Source organism: Podarcis raffonei, chromosome 5 (genome assembly GCF_027172205.1).
Source record: "Podarcis raffonei isolate rPodRaf1 chromosome 5, rPodRaf1.pri, whole genome shotgun sequence".
In the NCBI taxonomy this organism is placed as follows: Eukaryota; Metazoa; Chordata; class Lepidosauria; order Squamata; family Lacertidae; genus Podarcis; species Podarcis raffonei.
Window position 1 is genome coordinate 36830894 of NC_070606.1, and position 14161 is coordinate 36845054.

Sequence of the window (14161 nt, forward strand, 5' to 3'; positions counted from 1 at the left end):
TGGGGTGCCGCAGGGGTTTGTCCTCGGCCCTTTGTTGTTCAACGTCTTTATAAATGACTTGGATGAAGGAATTGAGGGGATGCTTATCAAATTTGCAGATGACACCAAACTGGGAGGGGTAGCTAATGCCGCAGAAGACAGAATCGGAATTCAAAATGACCTTAACAGACTGGTGAAGTGAAGACAACACTGAGCTAGGTGGACTGATAGGAACATAAAGCAGTCTTCTATGTTCCTAAATTACAGGAATCATAGAACTGTAGAGTCGTAGAGTTGGAAGGGACCCAGAGGATCACCTAGTCCTTGGGTCTCCAGCTCTTTTTGGACTACAACTCCCATCATTCCTAGCTAGCAGGACCAGTGGTCAGGGATGATGGGAACTGTAGTCCAAAAACTGCCAGTGACCCAAGTATAAGAAACCCTAATTTGGTCAAACCCCCTGCAATGCAGGACCAAGCAGCTGTCGCATATGAGGACCAAACCTGCAACCTTTGTGTTATTGGCATACATAAGATCAGCACAAACGGCATACACAAGAAGAACACTCTAGCATGTTTTACTAAAATCTACAGCCAGGCAATTATCCCTGGAGTTATCTGGCAAATTAGGGAGATGCAGCTGTATATTTTTAAAAAAGCTATAATTGAAAGCTATCTATTCTGGCATATAAACAATATGTAAATTACAATAATCTTAAAAACCACTGTGGTGCATGATGCCAATTAATCCTCGTGATGCATGAGAACATCTAGTTGCACAGCCTTCTCTTGTAAGGCAGAGATTAGTCTCAAATCTGGGGAGTGCCAGCCTTCTGCCAATCTAGCTTCTTTCCCTGAGAGCATCTACTAGTTTCCTCCTATTGCATGATTCACTGCATAGGCTTTCATTCATGCAGGAAAACGTACATCTTTATATCCTCATAACACCTCACCATCCGGCCTCCAGCTGTTTAAAATGAAGTAAGATCACACTATCACCCTTGGAGCTTCAGTGGAAGCAAACCTTATTCAACTAGGCACTGATGTAAGAGCCTGCCACATATCGCTCCCATGGGCAGCCTCTCTGGTCTGGGTGAGGGAAGTAGAAGGATCCTAGTCCTCACCGCACTTAGAGGGGCCTCAGCTTTCAGAGGGAAGGAAACACAGAGATGGTCAGATACTGTATCCCTCAGTGTTATGCGATTTACTGAAATGCAATTTACAGGGCTACTATGTTAAGTTGCACAAAGCCTGAAGCCTAACAAAAAAAGTTTGCTTCAGTTTGCTAACCAAACTGGCTCCTTATTTTTGAAAGCTTTTATAAGAAGAAAATTTTAAATCCCAGCAGACAGGCATAGACAAATCTGGTTCAGATTGGGGAGCTGCCTCCAGAAGCTCAGAGCCAGAGCCAGTAACTAACAAATTTATTTTGCCTTATCTGTCCGAAGCACCTCAAGAATGCCACCTCCAGCAAAAACAGATATTTTTTCCCCAGTTATCAGGAAGCTGCTTCCCACAGAATACAGCATGCTTTCCCTTACTTCAGAGATAACCATTCCTCTTCCTCATGGGGCAGATCTGTTTTCATTTTTTCCTCACAAACCATCCATCTCAGTTATTCAAACTTTTAGAAGACAGAAACATCATTTCTTCCGTGCGCAGCACCACCCGAACTAAAATTACACTCCCTGCCCTCAACCTTTATAAAAACATTTTAAAAAAGACTTCCCATCTTTGTTAAGGAGTTTGAAACAAAATTGTTTTACACAGGTCAGCGATGTGGCTGTTTGTGGCAGTGGTGTGCTTAATGCAACAGACAACAGAGTCAGAAGAATTCCTCAGGAAACGGCACTTGAATCCTCAAGAATTTATGACCATTGTGAGTTGCTTGTTCAGATGCATTTGGAAACAACAGGCTATTGCTAGGACAAAATAATTTGTACATATTTCTTTTAACAGATATTCCAAAGCATTTGCTTTTCATAGAAGGATTTCCAGGCCTCCCTGAGTTACCCCAAAGAGGGCTAGATGGATTATAATGGATGAATTTGCTTTTGTTCATTACAGCCAGCAGGGGAGGAAGGCAGGATTCAGAACTTTTTTCTCTTCTCCTCAGCACCATTGTTCCTAAAATTCCTTGCAGCACATCTAGACTTAGAAAAAAAAGGTCTCGATTTGCTGAGGATTTCTTTGTTCTTGCAGAATGAAATAATCCAATATTGGGGATACCCCAGTGAAGAGTATGAAATCCTGACAGAGGATGGCTATTACTTACAAATAAACAGAATTCCTTACGGAATGCACAGTTCTGGGAAGACAGGTAATTTTGGAATATAATTGATGTTTTTATAACATTTTTTTTAAGGAAGAGAAGGGGCTTAGAACTTTTCATCCTCTGCTCCCCAGTCCACACCACCAACGGGCAGGTACTCACATGCCAGGCAGGGGCAGGTTGCAGAGGGCACATGACAGGGATCTCTGCGTAGGGTGCCTGATTTGCGTTCCCTCAGACTGCGGGCCAGGCAATGGCCCCCTGCCCCCCCGTGCTACGCCACTGAGGAAGAGTATTGGCAGGATTCCACATAGCCCAGAGGAAACAAATGTGTGTGTATAAATGCTCAGAATGAGCTAATTCAGTTTAATGAAGTTCACTGAATTAGTTCAAAAATCTTTGAATTACACCTGACAGTTGTTGCCAAAATTGCTGGGTGAGCTGAATGCAAATTAACTTCATAGGGGGTTCAAGTTCATTCTTCTACATGTGTTTTTATACTTTAGACTCTTTAGGCTCTTAAGTTTAAAGTTCATAATGGTTGAAGAAAATAAGTCACACCCCACTGTGTGTGTTTTGATGTTTTCTTAGTCTTCTTTACTATATGTTATATGTCAGCACAGCAGCTTATAACATTCTGAAAGCTGAGGAAAATTTCAAGGTAATGTGAATTGAACTCTGAACTGAATATGAACCAAACAAGTTCATTTTATAAGTGGACAAATGCGAATTGGAACTAGTTCCTTTCTGGTCATGTTCAACCTGAACTAGAATTAGTTTCTTTTCTAAAAAGACTTTCAAAGCTCTGATATCTATTTCTCTATGTGATGTTGTGTAAGAATGAAGTGTTTGGATTAAGCTTTTGTGTGCAGAAGTGGTGAATTAATTGTAGAAACGGGGTACAATCTTCTGCCCAATTTTTCCTAACTGAGCAGATCTAATCACCTTTGTTTTTCACTACCTTGTCATGATGAGGTGGCATGGACTAAATGATTTATTTATGCCATTGAGCCAGGCCCTGCTCAAGACATTTTGCTGCTTGATGTGAAGCCCAAGAGACCTCTCCAATCCATTCCACGTAAAGAAGCCATCCAGACAAGTCCAGGGATAGCATTCTCCATTCATCTTAGGATAACAGGGTTGGGAGCAGCAGGGCAAGGCAGATGGCAATTATGCCACTCTGTCCTCACTCTGCCTATCAGTAGGGCCAGCCCTGTATGGAATCTTGCCATAGGAAAGCAGCTACTGATTTTCAGCAATGGAGCTGAAGAATTTGCTGCTTTCTCATCTGATCTTTACTGCCTTTGTATTGGCTATGATTTGTATTATGTTGCCTTTGTATTGGCTATGATTTCCAGGAAGCATTTGTTCATATTTTTTAATAGTGCCTAAAGGTGAGACAGCCATGGGTCATCACCTAATTACAAGTAATTATCAGAGCAGCAATGTCACGCTGGCCACGTGACCTGGAAGTGTCTGTGGACAGCGCTGGCCCCCGGCCTCTTGAGTGAGATGGGCGCACAACCCTAGAGTCTGTCAAGACTGGCCCGTACGGGCAGGGGTACCTTTACCTTTACCTTTATCTCTGTCCTATATATAATTGTGTTTTTCCTGGACTAGATGAAAGCATCACAAAGAGCAATGTTGGTGAAGTGAACACAAATAAGCTATAAGGTAGATTGCCCATTTTGTTTCTGTTTCCCCCCAGGTCCTAGGCCAGTTGTTTTACTGGTACATGGTGTTTTGCTTGAAAGTAGGTGCTGGATTGCAAATCTTCCCAACAATAGCCTGGGATTCTTCCTAGCAGATGCTGGTTATGATGTTTGGATGATAAATGCTAGAGGGACCAGCTGGTCTAGAAGACACAAGACTCTGTCAATTGACCAAGAAGAATTTTGGGATTTCAGGTATAAAGAGACAACTTGTAACTTGGATAATTGAGACAATTGTAGTAACTGCTGTCTCTGAAGTACAACTGCTAACAACATATCTTTTTTCCTTCTGTTGTGTCAGAAGTGCTTCAATCCTGGAAAGAGTTCCCAAAGATGGGACATGGTGGATTGTGGTTCCTTTTCTTATTATTTTTAGAGCCAACATCAACATGACAAAATGTATGACTTTCTCTATATTCATGCAGACTGAATTTGTGGGGCTCTGAGATCATAATTAGGACTGTGCATTCGCTCTGGACAAATCTTAGGTCCTGAACTGAATCAAGCCAATCTGGAATTGTGGATTGCGGAAATGGTGGATTGTGCAAGAAGAGGGTGGGTGAAGAAGGAGATGCAGGTGAAGGCTCTCACCTGTCATACTTCTCCCTGCCTCTGCTGATGTCATAGGAGCATGCTTGTCAGTTTACAGTTCAAAGAACTCATCTCTGCCTCTTGGCCTTCCTCATCACACCCTGCTGCTTCAGCTTTTGCATCTGATGCTGGACGACTTTCTGCCACAGACTCTCATAGCTCACTAAACCTTCTTACTGCTTCAGAGTCTGACACCTCCTCTTTCCTGTTGTCCATCTTCTCCTTCTGACCTCTTGTTGTCGTTCCACCACCACTCCCCGGGCTCTGAGCCTTCTTCCCTGGTGACCCCCCAGCTGGTTCCTCGCACCATTCCTCTGCATCAAACAAGTCCATGGAAGCTGACTACATGCTTATTTAGGGTTTAAAACCTGACTGAACATGAGGTTGGGGAGGGGGAGAGAAAGAAATGGTGAACTCCCCATTGACCCCTGAAGACTGTACTATTCTTTTGGCGTGGGTGGGGGTGAGGAAACAGAGCTAGTTGGAATTTCTTACATTTCCCCCTTACAATTTATATATCACTTGATTACAATTCTCACGAAGTGGTGGCATTCTAAGTAGTTAACATGCATTTTTAATGGCACAATCCTGTATAGGAATGGGGAATCACAGCCCAAATTACCTCATTATTTGAGGCAGAGTCAATGCATACTTCTAATAGTGTGCTTTAGTAATGAAACAGAAGGATAAGTGGAGAAAACTTCACCTGCATTTTGTATGTATGACTACAAAGCGGGTGGCGCTATGGTCTAAACCACTGAGCCTCTTGGGCCTGCTGATCAGAAGGTCAGTGGTTCGAAGTCCCACAACGGAGTGAGCTCCTGTTGCTCTGTCCCAGCTCCTGCCAACCTAGCTGTTCAAAAGCAAACCAGTGCAAGGAGATAAATAGGTACGACTGAGGTAGAAAGGGAAACGGCGTTTCCATGTACTCTGGTTTTCGTCACAGTGTTCCATTGCGCCAGAAGCGGTTTAGTCATGCTGGGCACATGACCCGGAAAGCTGTCTGGGGACAAACGCCGGCTCCCTTGGTCTGCGAGATGAATGCCGCAACCCCATAGTCACCTTTGACTGGACTTAATAATAATAATAATAATAATAATAATAATAATAAACTTTTATTTCTACCCCACCCTTCCCTGTTCAGAAAACCAGGCTCAGAGTGGCTAACAACAAATTTAAAACACTTAATTGATGCAACAAAAAACAGCATAAAATACAGTAACTTAACCCTCCACGGGTCCTTTACCTTTACCTTAATGTCTTACAGCATCCATGAAATTGCGATATATGATATTCCAGCAACAATAAATTTTATCCTGCAGAAAACTAAGCAAGAAGGATTGTATGTTATCAGTCAGTCTCAGGGTGGGACACTTGGTAAGTAATAAGAAATGAATGGAATGTGTTTACTGCCCGAGCCCTTTTTTAAAAGGCCTTCTTACAATCAAAAATTCCCATCACTGGTATAGTTGAAACCTAAAAATTTTGATTGAAGGAACAATAAGCAAGGACTTTTGGCTCCCATATATTTGGCACAGCTGCTGAATTCTGGAATTCTTTCTCTTTGACAGGTTTAATTACCTTTTCACTCTTACCACAGCTCGCTCAGAAAGTCAAGCTCTTTATAACTTTTGGTCCTACCTACACACTTGTCGGCACTGGTGGACCTTCTGTGCTATTTCTCAGTCTTCCAGATGCATTAATAAGCGTAGGTATTTCTCATAGGTTTTTATATTGTGTTAATGTGGTCTTCTAACATAATCAGTTTAGTGATATGGACAGTTCAACCTTTAAGTTTATCCATTTGTCATTATTTTGGGGGAGGTCATGCAATATCTGGTTTAATTAATCCTCACATATTAATCCTAAAGAGAATAATAATAATAATAATAATAATAATAATAATAATAATAATAATAATTTTTATTTATACCCCACCCTCCCCAGTCAAGACTGGGCTCAGGGTGGCTAACACCAAATACAAAAACAATTGATTGAAATACAGCTTTAAAAACAAGATTAAAATACAACATTAAAACATTAAAATGCAGCCTGATTTCAGTGGAAACTCAAAAACTTTTTGGGGAATGAAAATGTCAAGTCTTCACCAAGGCTAACTATCCAGACTGGTCCTACATGGGCAAGAAAAAAGCCAGGGAAGTCCCCAAATAGGAGTTCCAACACAGAAGGAGAAAGGAAAAAAGAAAGAGGGGGAGCAATCAAATTGATTCCAAGTCAAAGGCCAGGCAGAACAACTCTGTCTTACAGGCCCTGCAGAAAGAAATCAGATCCTGCAGGGCCCTGAGACAGAGCGTTCCACCAGGCTAGAGCCAGTGTTGAAAAGGCCCTGGCTCTGGTTGAGGCTAATCTGACTTCCTTAGGGCCCGGGACCTCTAGGGTGTTGCTATTTATGGACCTTAAGGTCCTCTGTGGGGTATATTGGGAGAGGCGGTCCCGTAGGTACGAGGGTCCTAGGCTGTGAAGGGCTTTAAAGGTCAAAACCAGCACCTTAAATCTGACCCTGTACTCCACCGGGAGCCAGTGCAGCTGGAAAAGCACTGGGTGAATATGCTCCCATGACAGAGACCCTGTGAGGAGCCTCGCTGCAGCATTCTGCACCCGCTGGAGTTTCTGGGACAGCTTCAAGGGCAGCCCCCTGTAGAGCGAATTACAGTAGTCAAGCCTGGAGATGACTGTCGCATGGATCACTGTGGCTAGGTCGGGGCGGGAAAGGTAAGGGACCAACTGCTTGATGCGGCGAAGGTGGAAAAATGTTGCCTTGGCTGTTGCTGCAACCTGCGCCTCCATGGAAACGGAGGCTTCAAGGATTACACCCAAACTCTTAATGGAAGGCATTGGGCCCCCGCAAGAGAAGGGAGTTGGTCCCTCATCCCCATGCCATCCCGATCCAGCCAGAGGACCTCTGTCTTTGAAGGATTTAGTTTCGATTGGCTCCCATGAAACCATCCAGCCACAGGTTTCAAGCATCTGGTCAGTGTGTTCGGGGCCGAGTCGGTGTGGCCATCCATCAGCAGATAGAGCTGAGTGTCATCAGCATATTGGTGACAACCCATCCCAAAGCTCCAGACAATCTGGGCAAGGGGCTGCATAAAGATGTTAAAAAGCATCGGGGAAAGGATTACTCCCTGCGGCTCTCCATACACCAAGGAGTGGCACGACAACATCTCCCTCCCTAGCGCTACCCTCTGTCCCCAACCAGAGATAAAAGAGCACAGCCATTTTCGTGCTATGCCCTGTATCCCCACATCGGCGAGGCGGTGGTCCAAAGATCATGATTGACCATGTCAAAGGCTTCTGACAAACCTAAGAGAATCAGCAGTCCCGACCTGCCTTGATCCAGTTGTCTATGGAGATCATCTGTTAGGGCAACCAGAGCCATCTCGGTCCTGAAACCAGGACAGAACCTAGACTGAAATGGATCTAAAGCCGGTGTTTCCTCCAGAAACCTACCAAAGAATCACAAAGATCTTTGTGTTTATTTTACAGCTCGTATGGGGAAAGAAAGAATTTGTCTTTTTCAGCAACAAACTGAAAAGACTGAATGCCAAGCTGTGTAGTTATCCATTGATAGACAATTTTTGCCTCCAACTTGTTTTCCTTTCTGTTGGATGCAATCAAAATAACTTAAATGTGGTAAGTTGACTCTTTATTTTTCTACATATATTTCTACATATATTGACAAAAAACTCACTGAATATTCAGAGACAATTCTAAAAAAATGTTTCCATGCCTATTATTTCTCCCCTAGAGTCGAGTAGACGTGATTGTTGGAATTTTCCCTGATTTTGCTTCTGTAAAAAACTTGATCCACTTGGCCCAGGTAGGGTTTAATGCATGTTTTTCCTTTTTTCAAAATTCAGAGGTCATTTGATATTCAAATGCATGTTTAATGTGTGTGAATAAGGGTTTTCTTTTTTAATTTTCAGAAGGTGACAGGAAAGTTACAGTAAATGAAAAACAATATAGCAATAAATGGTACATGCTATATATGATATATATGCATCTACAGGGGTCAAAACTGGCAATAATAAAATGCAAATGAAAGCAAAAATAAATATCCTTAAATAGGTTGCATGAAAGAAGAATGAAAGAGAAAGTTTTCCATTGCATTGTCTAAAGAGTAATTCTTAAATTCAAACATCAAGCAATTTTTTATTCATTCTGTTTGAGGTGAGAGTTAAGTTTGAATTTTCACACTGCAGTTTCTCATTACCAGGGTTTTTTTTTCAGCCAGAACTCACTGGAACTGAGTTCCGGCACACCTTCATTGCGTTCCGCCTCCTCATTGGTGCATTCCGGCTGATCTGTAATTTTCTGGTACCATCCCCTTGCAGAGGGCTGCGCAACAGTGGTGTTGGGCGGCACGGCGCTTTGGGCTGCTTGGCAGAGGCGGTGTTTGGCAGGATGATTTGGGCGGTGTGGTGGAGGTCAGCGGTGAAAGTTTTTATTTTTTCCCTGCAGGAGTGCTCCGCCTAAAAATAGGAGAGCTCCGGCACCTCTTTTTCTAGAAAATAGCCCTGCTCATTACCTTTTACAATTTGGCAAGAACTGGCATAGTGAATATTGCAAATTATTCTTCCCTGTGGAACGCCCTCCCTTCAGATATCAAGGAGATAAAGAACTACACAACTTTTAGAAGATATCTGAAGGCAGCCATGTATTGGGAAGTTTTTAATGTTTCATGTTTTATTATGTTTTTATATATGCTGTAAGCTGCCCAGAGTGGCTGGGAAAACCCAGCCAGATGGGTGGGTTATAAATAATACAATTATTTATTATTATTATGATTAAACCAATTATATGACTAGAAACAGAAAAATATGTAATGGACTCAAATATTTAGGGTGGATCTATACTCATAGTTTTTAACGTTAAGGAAGGGTTAAGGAATTGGTTTTGATAACACAATACATCCTACTTTTTACGTTCATAATGCATTATTGCCTTGTCTTTTTTATTGCTTAATTTGTAACTGTTTTATGCTGTTTTATCAGTGAAAAACTGTTCATATGTTTCTATGTAGTGTTTTACCTTTTTTAAAAAATGCATTCAAACTCTGCTCCCCTCCAATGGAATTTGAGAGGTGGTGTTCAGCTTCATTTAAATTTGAAAGTCTTACATGCACAAATAACAAAGGACTCAGGGGGACGTAGGGAGGGAGGATTAAACTGTGACACCAGAGGGTGGATCAGAGCAACCAGCATCCAGCAGCAGGGAAAGAAAAAGCATTTTGGAAAATGGTTTAGCCAGGTATTACTTATATTTAGGGGGGGGGGAACACACCATCCCAAGGTAGAAAAAAGTTTTAATAATAATAATAATAATAATAATAATTTATTATTTATACCCCGCCCATCTGGCTGGGCCTCCCCAGCCACTCTGGGCGGCTTCCATAAAAACCAAAAATACAGTAAAATATCACACGTTAAAAACTTCCCTGAACAGGGCTGCCTTAAGATGTCTTCTGAATGTCAGGTAGTTGTTTATCTCTTTGACATCTGCTGGAAGGGCGTTCCACAGGGCGGGCGCCACTACCGAGAAGGCCCTCTGCCTGGTTCCCTGTAGCTTTGCTTCTCGCAATGAGGGAACCGCCAGAAGGCCCTCGGCACTGGACCTCAGTGTCCGGGCAGAATGATGGGGGTGGAGACGCTCCTTCAGGTATACTGGACCGAGGCCGTTTAGGGCTTTAAAGGTCAGCACCAACACTTTGAATTGTGCTCGGAAACGTACTGGGAGCCAATGTAGGTCTTTCAAGACCGGTGTTATATGGTCTCGGCGGCCGCCCCCAGTCACCAGTCTAGCTGCTGCATTCTGGATTAGTTGTAGTTTCCGAGTCACCTTCAAAGGTAGCCCCACGTAGAGCGCATTGCAGTAGTCCAAGCGGGAGATAACCAGAGCATGCACCACTCTGGCGAGACAGTCCGCAGGCAGATAGGGTCTCAGCCTACGTACCAGATGGAGCTGGTAAACAGCTGCCCTGGACACAGATTTGACCTGTGCCTCCATGGACAGCTGTGAGTCCAAAATGACTCCCAGGCTGCGCACCTGGTCCTTCAGGGGCACAGTTACCCCATTCAGGACCAGGGAATCCTCCACACCTGCCCGCCTCCTGTCCCCCAAAAACAGTACTTCTGTCTTGTCAGGATTCAACCTCAATCTGTTAGCCGCCATCCATCCTCCAACCGCCTCCAGACACTCACACAGGACCTTCACCGCCCTCACTGGTTCTGATTTAAAAGAGAGGTAGAGCTGGGTATCATCCGCATACTGATGAACACCCAGCCCAAACCTCCTGATGATCTCTCCCAGCGGCTGCATGTAAATGTTGAAAAGCATGGGGGAGAGGACAGAACCCTGAGGCACCCCACAAGTGAGTGCCCAGGGGTCTGAACACTCATCCCCCACCACCACTTTCTGAACACGGCCCAGGAGGAAGGAGCGGAACCACTGTATGACAGTGCCCCCAGCTCCCAGCCCCTCAAGACGGTCCAGAAGGATGTTATGGTCGATGGTATCAAACGCCGCTGAGAGATCCAGCAGAACTAGGAAACAGCTCTCACCTTTGTCCCTAGCCCGCCGGAGATCATCAACCAGTGCGACCAAGGCAGTTTCAGTCCCATGATGAGGCCTGAATCCCGACTGGAAGGGATCCAAATGGTTCGCTTCTTCCAGGCGTGCCTGGAGTTGTTCGGCAACCGCTCGCTCAATCACCTTGCCCAAGAATGGAAGATTTGAGACTGGGCGATAGTTGGCCATCATGGCCGCATCTAAAGATGGTTTTTTAAGAAGCGGTTTAATAACCGCCTCTTTCAGCGGGTCTGGGAAGGCTCCCTCACGGAGGGAAGCATTCACCACCCCACGAAGCCCATCGCCCAGTCCTTCCCGGCTAGCTTTTATAAGCCAGGATGGGCAAGGATCCAGGAGACAGGTGGTTGGTTTCACTCGTCCAAGCAGCCTGTCCACATCCTCGGAGGTAACAGATTGGAATTGATCCCACTCAACTTGACTAGACAGAACTCTAGCACTCTCCCGCCCCGGCCCTGCTCCCACGGTGGAGTCTACTTCTTCCCGAATCTGAGCGATTTACTTTAATTCACAAGTATGCCCTGTGTTGTTTTAGAACGACATATCTAATATTATTCTAATAGGTGGAAATAACGTTAAACAGGTCAGTGTAGATCCAACCTAAGAAATCATCAAGCAATTTTTTTTATTCATTATGTGCAAGTTATAAATATGTCACAATTAAAAATTCAAATATTCATTCCTTTGCCTCAACTTTTTTAGATTTTTAAATCAAAAGAACTGAAACGTTTTGACTATGGCAGTAAGAACAAGGCTATATACAACACGGTAATTATAAGGGTTGTGGGGATGGGGATTTGTCAGAGATTTCAATGTGTTAAAGCTGCATATTTTTTGGGACTAACTCTCATTGAACTTAGTGGCTCACCCCAAAAAGAAAAGAAAAGGTTAAGGAGTAAACCCTGCACAAATGTGGAGTGGAATCCCTGAGATGGTTGGATGGCACCTTGTATGTCTCCTTCTAAGAACTTCTGCAGCCAAGCTGGTGCCAAATGTATTGTTCATATTTCCTTTGGAGAACATCCATGAACCGAGAGTGGGGTCTTGTTGTCCGGACACCCCAGGGATGCCATGCACACTGCCCAGGCTTGCGTCACTGGCAAGGTCACCTGGGCACTGCTAATGCAGCGGTTTGACTTCATCGCTGGAATCACACTCCATTGTCTCCAAAGACAGCTGGATGCCAACATTGTAAACCTAGATCCCATCTCTCTCCTGGTAAACCCTTAATGCTTCCTTGTACAGCCATGCCTGGGCCTCATGGCTGAGGTCCTGGATTCCACAGCCCAAAAGAGCGCCAGATAACACAGGCAAAGGCAAACAAGTACGGTGACAGTACCTCGGCCAGCATCGACATGCCACGCTCCAAAAAGCTGATGCTGGTCGCCACAGCATCTTTCCTTCCTCATTCTTTTGTAAAGGTTTTTATAGTCAGGGGTGACCACCCTGGCCTCTATGTGGTTACAGATGCTTATTTTATTTTATTTTATTTCATTTATCATATTATCCTTTTCTTACATTGGGATGCTGCTTATTCCCAAGGAGATGTGTTTAGCCTCAGAAAAGCAGAAACAAACTCAATTTTATTCCTGTGGTCTTGATGGTACTATGTTTTAAGTGCTTTTTAAAATATAAAGCCGCACATGTTCGGCATGTGTGTGTTTGTGGATGTGGATAGATAGATGTATAGAGATAGATAGATGATAGATGACAGATAGATAGATGATAGATAGATAGATAGACGATAGTTTCAAAACTGTTATTTTGTTTGCAGAAGCAGGAATATAGAAGCAGTTGTGAAGCAATGAAATGGTAGTGGGAAAGAAATATCTTGCATAGCCTTCTAAAACTTTCTAAACCTCATGCCTGCAAGACCGTGAAGCCCAGATCCAAGCTGAACCATTTGTCACTTTGTCAGACATACACATTACTCCTGACACAGATCCTCAATGTCATCATACATCCCACAATGTTAGCATATGCTGTGCTCAATCAGTCATCCAATAATTATCCTGGACGCATATATCAACAATGCACAGTAAATCATTAATACATCACAGATCCATTAAGATATTGGAGAAGAAAAGTTGAAACTAATGCTCAAGGTACCATTTTCCAGGACCATAGGTCACACATCCCAGAGTTTTGATAGTCCTGCATATGAACAGTCAGAAGGCTAAGAAAACAGGTAAAAATCTATGATTGGTAGGTGAAACCCATTTTAATCACTCTAATCTTTTCATCCACAGACCACTCCTCCATTCTATCAAATTGAAGACATGGTTGTGCCAACTGCTGTGTGGTATGGTGGACATGATATTATAGAAAACATAAAGGACATTAAGCTGTTGCTTCCTCGGATCTCTAATTTAGTTTTCCATAAGTATGTTCCTGAATGGCAGCATGCAGATTCTTTATTTGGTCTTGATATTCCAAAGCAAGAATTCCCTGATGTATTGTATCTGATGCAGAAGTACAAATAAAATGTTATAAAAGTCATATATACTGCATATATTCCATGTGACTGTAGATGCTGCAGTGGGTCTACATAATGTGTATTCATGATCAATTTGTAAATTGAGGTGTGTCCCCCCCCCCCCATTACCTATTGCTCATCATCAAATTAATTCTACCTGCTGGCACTGACACAACTGATAGTAGAATTCATTGACCTTGCATCTTTCTCCTGACATTCTAATCTTACTTCCCTGTTCCCAAAATGTGTCAAGGAGCTTCAAGGAGAGATGCTGGATTAAGATGCCGGCGCTAACTCAGTACAGCAGCCAAGTGACATGGTGTCTCTGGAGAGTATGCTAGAGCGCCCTCCTTCCCCCAAATCTCAGAGCAGAAAGCTAAACAGGCACAAAGGGATTTCCTTAGAAGCCAACGTAGATGGCAGCAGGGGTCTGAGGACTAGGAAGTAACAGCCAGGGGGAAGGCAGGAGCATCATTCTCAGCAACTTCGGTTCAAGTGTTGAGGTTTACATTCCATGTCTCCGTGA

The 14161-nt window shown here is 43.5% G+C and overlaps 1 protein-coding gene across 1 annotated transcript; it reads left to right on the forward strand.

Moving 5' to 3' along the window:
* Positions 1-1746: 1746 nt before the first annotated feature.
* On the forward strand, positions 1747-13642 carry LOC128414005 (lipase member M-like). The gene is made up of 9 exons (XM_053388646.1): positions 1747-1857; positions 2181-2298; positions 3959-4157; positions 5821-5930; positions 6125-6261; positions 8061-8207; positions 8323-8394; positions 11862-11927; positions 13409-13642. The coding sequence occupies exons 1-9, from the start codon at positions 1756-1758 to the stop codon at positions 13640-13642; spliced, it is 1185 nt and encodes a 394-aa protein (XP_053244621.1). The 5' UTR covers positions 1747-1755.
* Positions 13643-14161: the final 519 nt, after the last annotated feature.